Source organism: Nyctereutes procyonoides, unplaced genomic scaffold (assembly GCF_905146905.1).
Source record: "Nyctereutes procyonoides isolate TBG_1078 unplaced genomic scaffold, NYPRO_anot_genome, whole genome shotgun sequence".
Taxonomy (NCBI): domain Eukaryota; kingdom Metazoa; phylum Chordata; class Mammalia; order Carnivora; family Canidae; genus Nyctereutes; species Nyctereutes procyonoides.
Genome location: NW_026575020.1, coordinates 27,185,219 through 27,190,962, shown reverse-complemented (window position 1 = coordinate 27,190,962; position 5,744 = coordinate 27,185,219). Strand labels below are relative to the sequence as shown.

The following is a 5,744-nucleotide window of genomic DNA, read 5'->3' as shown; positions in this document are numbered from 1 at the left end:
TCTCTCTTTCTCTCTCATGAATAAGTAAAATCTTAAAAAAGAAAATGTATATGGAAAAGCAAAGGCTCTACAATAGTCAAAACAATCTTCAAAATGAACAGAGCTGGAGGACATACACTACCTGACACCAACATTTACTATAAAGCTTACAGTAACCAGGACAGTGTGGTATCAGTGGGAGGAGAGACAGATAAATTGATGGAACAGAACAGAATCCAGAAATGGATTCATACATAAATAGTTGATTTTCTTTTTTTTTTTTAATTTATGATAGTCACACAGAGAGAGAGAGAGAGAGAGAGGCAGAGACACAGGCAGAGAGAGAAAGAGGCTCCATGCCGGGAGCCCGACGTGGGACTTGATCCCGGGACTCCAGGATCGTGCCCTGGGCCAAAGGCAGGCGCGAAACCGCTGAGCCACCCAGGGATCCCCAAATTTAGCATTTTAAATTTTAGAATTTAAGATGTCAGCTTATCAAAAGACACAATTAGGAGAATAAACAAGCTGCAACCCTGGAAAAATATCTTTGCAGCCATAAAACTGAGAAAGGATTTATATCCAAGACATGTAAAGAGCTCCTACAAATTGACACTAAAAATAAAAACATTCCAATTACAAAATGGGAAAAGCCTTCAACAGACTCCTAGGACACAAAGATATACAAATGGCCAAAAAAGCAGTTGAAAAAGTGCTCAAACCATTAGTCCTCAGGGAAATGGCACCTACAACCACAGGGAAATATGATTTCATACATACGAGAACAGTTCAAATAAAAACCCGATGTTCCAGTTACCTGTTGCTGCGTATCTTATCACCCCAAAACTTCATAATGTCAACTATTATAGTCATTTTATTATTTCTCACAATTTCTTTGAGTCAAGAACTCAGGAAGGGCTTGGCTGGGTGAGACTGTGTGGCGGGCAGTGGTTTCTCCTGCTGCTGCAGACTATGGCTGGATGTGGTAAAGTGGGAACTGGAGCAGCTGGGGCATCTCCCCCCCCCCCCCCCCATCGTTTTATGGTCTTTCCATGTGGTCTAGTTTGGGCTTCTTCACAGCACGGCAGCGTCGAGGCACTCAGACTTCCTTCCAGGGGCTCAGGTCTCCAAGGCTAACAAGGATGCTGTTGCATTACATTTTATGAGCCAGCTAAGAAGCCACAGCATCACTTTCAGCACATTCCATGAGTTACAAGTGAGTCAACCAATCCACCCAGATGGAAGGGGAGTGGAATTAGACTCCATCTCTTGATGTGGAACTGGCAAGATTCTTCAAGCCCGAGGCGGGATAGGAGCTATTACTGCAGCCATTTTTGGAGAATACAATCTGTGGTGGAAAAACGTGTCGAGAAAAGCAGATCACACCAGGCCTTGGAAGACACAATAAAGTTCAGTCTTGATGGGTGTTGTGACGGGGACCTACCGCAGGGCTTGAAGCAAGAGTGAATTTAGCCAACTGTCTTTAAAAGTTCGTTGCAGCAGGTGTGTGGACAAAGAATTTGTGAGGAGGGCTTGGAAACGGGGAGACCATCATTTAGGACGGGGGTGCAGAAGTTCCAGGGCCGGGCATGGCCGTGAGTCCCCGCCCGGTCAGCGTCGCGGCAGGAGGGCCGCCAGGTTTCGGTCCGTCCAGCTGTTTTGTTCACTGAGAACCACGGAGAAGCAAGTCTGTTTAAGACGTGTTGGGCTCAAAAGGCCGTGGTAGACGTACGAGACTGGAACCGGCGATATAAAAATTTAGCAGACTACCAACGGCATTTTAAAAGGCACAGATGAGGACTTACGGGTCAGGCCAAGCTGCAGAAACTCTCTGCTCACTCCGCCCTGACGCACCTGGGACTGGGCCAGGGTCTCACGCAGACCGAAGGGCGCATGCGCACACCTACGCTCCCGGGCGGCCCCTGGGCGGCAGCTCCCCGATTGCGCACGCGTGGTGTGCGGCGGTCGCCATGGAGACGCGTGGCGCCGCGGGGGCGTTTTGCTCCTGCGGGGGCGTTTTGCTCCTGCGGCGGCGGGCTTGGCGGCAGGGGCTGTGGGGCTGTCCCAGGCTCAGGTGGCGGCCCTGAGGGCTGATGGACGGCCGCGGGGGAGTAGGGGCGTCGGGGTTCGCCGAGGAGGCCGTGGACGACGAAGAGGACCGAGAGGGTGGCCCTGCGGGCTCTCACGGAGCCAAACTGCCCCCCATCGCCGGCAACGCCTCAGAAGTGAGCAAACGGAAAGTGAAGAAGAAAAAGAAGAAGAAGACCAAGGGGCCCGGCAAGGGGGACGGTAAGAGGAGCAGCTAGCTCAGCAGCCTCAGCTCCCATACCAGAGTTTCTTCTCCAAGGTCTCTTACTCCCACTCCTCACAAAGAACCCCGTCTACCTGGGGACCACTTCAGACCAAAACCAGAAACTCGCCAATCCCAAACAGAGGTCCTGCCGCTCCCCACACATACCACTTAACACAACACAGTGATGCCCCAGCCCTACCCATAAAAACCGTACGTGTCCACAGAGATCCTCAACATCCGTGGAGACCCTCTACCCCACAGAGATCCCCAACATACCCAGCATTATTCCCGCAGAGCCTCCCAGCTCCACACAGCAACTCAGCTTTGCACAGACATCCTCTCAATGTCCTAATCAGTCCCTCAGCTAAAATTCAGAATCTTAAATAACTACACCTTCCCCACAGCAACTTCAAGCCCCCCTACAGAGATCCTCTCATCTTCACATGGACTTTCCCCAAGCCTAAGATACTAAGACTCTAGTGACAAACATGCACTGAAACACAGGTTTTTGCCTTGTGCCCCATGTGTTAAGGGGCACCTGCCCTCTAGAAGTCCTGTAATGCAGAGAAAGTATCTTTCCTGCAGGGACTGCCTTCTCACACCCTCCCCCCCATTCGCCAGAGCCAGCCTTCAACTGCACACATACCATCACACCAGTCACTGCTGCATACTCTTATAATCCCCAACATCCTCAACAACACCCCCTTATATCATTAGAGCCACCAAATAAAACTAAAGTCAGATACCCCATCAGGCACACACATTCCCAGTCTATGCATACCTATGGGCACTCGGCTACACACTCACATGCATAACCCCCCACTCCCCAATACTTCCTGTACACATACAACCACACACACTCATGTTCCCACTCCAGTCTCTCCCATGGACACCTCACATACATACACATACCTACACCTGCCACAATCCCACAGAGTGCCTATATCTCACCAAGGTCCTCTCCCAGAACCACCCCCCTGCCCCGATTTCTTGACAAAGGTACTGAGCACCCAGTTTATGGAGAGAGAGGACCGTCGGTGACAGAGAATGCACCTCCTTATGAGTGCTGAGTCTCCAGCGTCACTTTTGTGGTCCCCTTCTGAAGCTTTGACTGTTAGGAAAGTGGCTCTCATTGATTCTGGCATGGTGGTCCTGACCTCCAGCATGGGTCCTGACCTTGGTTCACGTTTCTGGGCCCTAGCCTGTGGCATGTAGGGCTGGCACCACTAGCAAGCTGGTGGCAGAAGGAGTGGCAGCCTTCCCCGTGTCATCCTTGTAGTTTGAGAAAGGAAGCAATGGGAAGGTTATAATGACTTCTTCAGGTGGAATCTTAATAAAAATGCAAGGAAAAATTGTGGAGCTGAGATCAAAAGGCCCCATGTGTATCTGCAAAGCCAAACTAGGAAACTTACTGTCTTTTTGGCTTAGTTTCTGACCCTGAAAATTATAGTGGCATGTAATTCATGCTGTCAGCAGGACACACCAAATAGTTCTTGAGGAATAGGAAAGCACAGAAATGTCCAGAGAGGGCTTTTTTATTTTCTTATTTTCTCTTTTTTTTGCAGGGGGAGGGATTTCTGTCTCCCCAAAAGCAGAAGGATGAGCTGATGGAAGAACTACCACTTACAGTATTTCACATGAGTGCCATATAATTCAGCTGGCTTGACATAATATTGCTTTCCACAACCAGGTTTAGGAAGCTTTTCTGTTGTTCTCCATTTCTCCTATCATAAAGAAGTCCAGACTAGGGGTGGAGTCATAGACTCCTCAAACTGCAAGGTACCTTGATGAGATATGGAACATGAATGCCACAGTGGAAAGAACAGGGCATTGGGAGCTGGGCCTGTGTTCGAATCCTGACCCTGCCATTCACTATGTGATACTGTAAGTTAGACTTTTAGAGTCTCAGTTTCCTCACCAGGAAAATAGCGCTGATAGCCTTTATCCAAAGGACCTGTCCTATAGTATGTGCCCAAGAAATTGTTCCTCCTTCCCCAAAAGGACTTGACCCAAAGCACAGAGCCAGTGGTGTATATAAGGCTAGTGGGTTTGGCTATCTGAGCCCAGGTCAGGAGGGGCCTCCACTCCCATAAATCTTCAGGGACTTGGGCATCACCCTTGAGCAGGCTGAGGCTAAAACACTGTTCATCTGCTTAGCAGATAAACATCAGAGTCGAGGCCTGAAGAGTCAGCAGCTGTCCTCATCCTTTCATGACATCTTAAGTCCCGGCAAAGATCATGGCCCAAGGCAAGAGCACAAACAGGACAAGGATGAAACCAAGCCCATCCCCCCTTTCTCCTCCACTGTAAACCTCACCCATTTTGCTGAAATAGAAGAGAGCCTCTCCAACCAGATCAACGAAAGTCTGCGTTGGGATGGAATTCTCGCTGACCCAGAGGCTGAGAAAGAAAGGATTCGCATATATAAACTGAACCGGAGGAAGCGTTACCGGGTTTCGGCCCTCAAGGGCTTCCACCCTGAGCTGTGTGACGTGGAGAACCCGGAGAACTTACCCTACCTGTCAGATAAAGACAGCAGCACCGAGGGCAGGCAGCCCCGACTGAAAGCCGGTCGCCCCAGTCACTTCTTTGAAGGAACCCTCACTCCAAATCTCCTGCACTCTGACTTGGCTGCTGCTCTGCCAGAGTGAAAATCCACTCCTGACACTGACAAGTTTACACTGTATCCTCACTACAAATTTTTGTGTTAAAAAAGAATAATAATAAAAGGAAATCAGACTCTCTGAAGGAAGCAGATGTCTGGTGTGTCAACGAGGTCAGGCTCTCCTTCCACTAGGGCACCATTCGTGGCCCAGGGAAGGCACAGCTCCAGAACATAAGCAATTTAATAGACAAAGTTCTTTCCAACTTTTTTTTCTCAGATAATTTGGTATCTCTTTGTTATTTTTTTTTAAGATTTAATTTATTCATGAGAGACGCAGAGAGAGAGGTAGAGACACAGGCAGAGGGAGAAGCAGGCTCCATGCAGGGACTTGATCTTCGAACTCCAGAACCATGCCCTGAGCCAAAGGCTCAACCACTGAGCTACCCAGGTGCTCCGCTTCTTTGTTATTTAATTTCTCATCACAGATGTCTGTAATCTTACCCTCTAAAAGAGAAAGTGTGTAGAGTATATCAATTCTAAATCTTAAGCTAATTTAATGGATAAAACTCCTCACATAGCATGCTTCTCTAGGCCCAGGGAAAATGCCCCAAATATCTTGGAGGCTTTTTTTTTTTTAATTACATACACTCCCTGCCCTTATGTGGTCTTCAAAATAACTGAGTTCCAGAACTCTATCCCTGGGAGGTAATTATGAGAAGTCGCAAAAGGAATATTGCTTCTCTTCTAAATATGGTCCTCCCAAAGAGCAAATTGGTGGTTGCCAGAAAGGAAGGGGATTGAGGGTGGGGTAACTCGGTGAGGGGCCTCAATTGTGCAGTGATGGATGGTAACCAGACTTGTGGCAGTGAT

General features: G+C 48.7%; 1 protein-coding gene across 2 annotated transcripts; it reads left to right on the top strand.

Moving 5' to 3' along the window:
- Positions 1 to 476: 476 nt before the first annotated feature.
- On the top strand, positions 477 to 5,013 carry LIAT1 (ligand of ATE1). Of its 2 annotated transcripts, none has more exons than XM_055319295.1 (2): positions 477 to 2,265; positions 4,430 to 5,013. In XM_055319295.1, exons 1-2 carry the CDS (start codon positions 2,070 to 2,072, stop codon positions 4,918 to 4,920), a joined length of 687 nt encoding a protein of 228 aa, XP_055175270.1. In that variant the 5' UTR covers positions 477 to 2,069; the 3' UTR covers positions 4,921 to 5,013. The 2 variants fall into 2 exon arrangements, with proteins under 2 accessions (XP_055175270.1, XP_055175260.1); XM_055319285.1 differs by having other exon boundaries at positions 4,427 to 5,013.
- Positions 5,014 to 5,744: the final 731 nt, after the last annotated feature.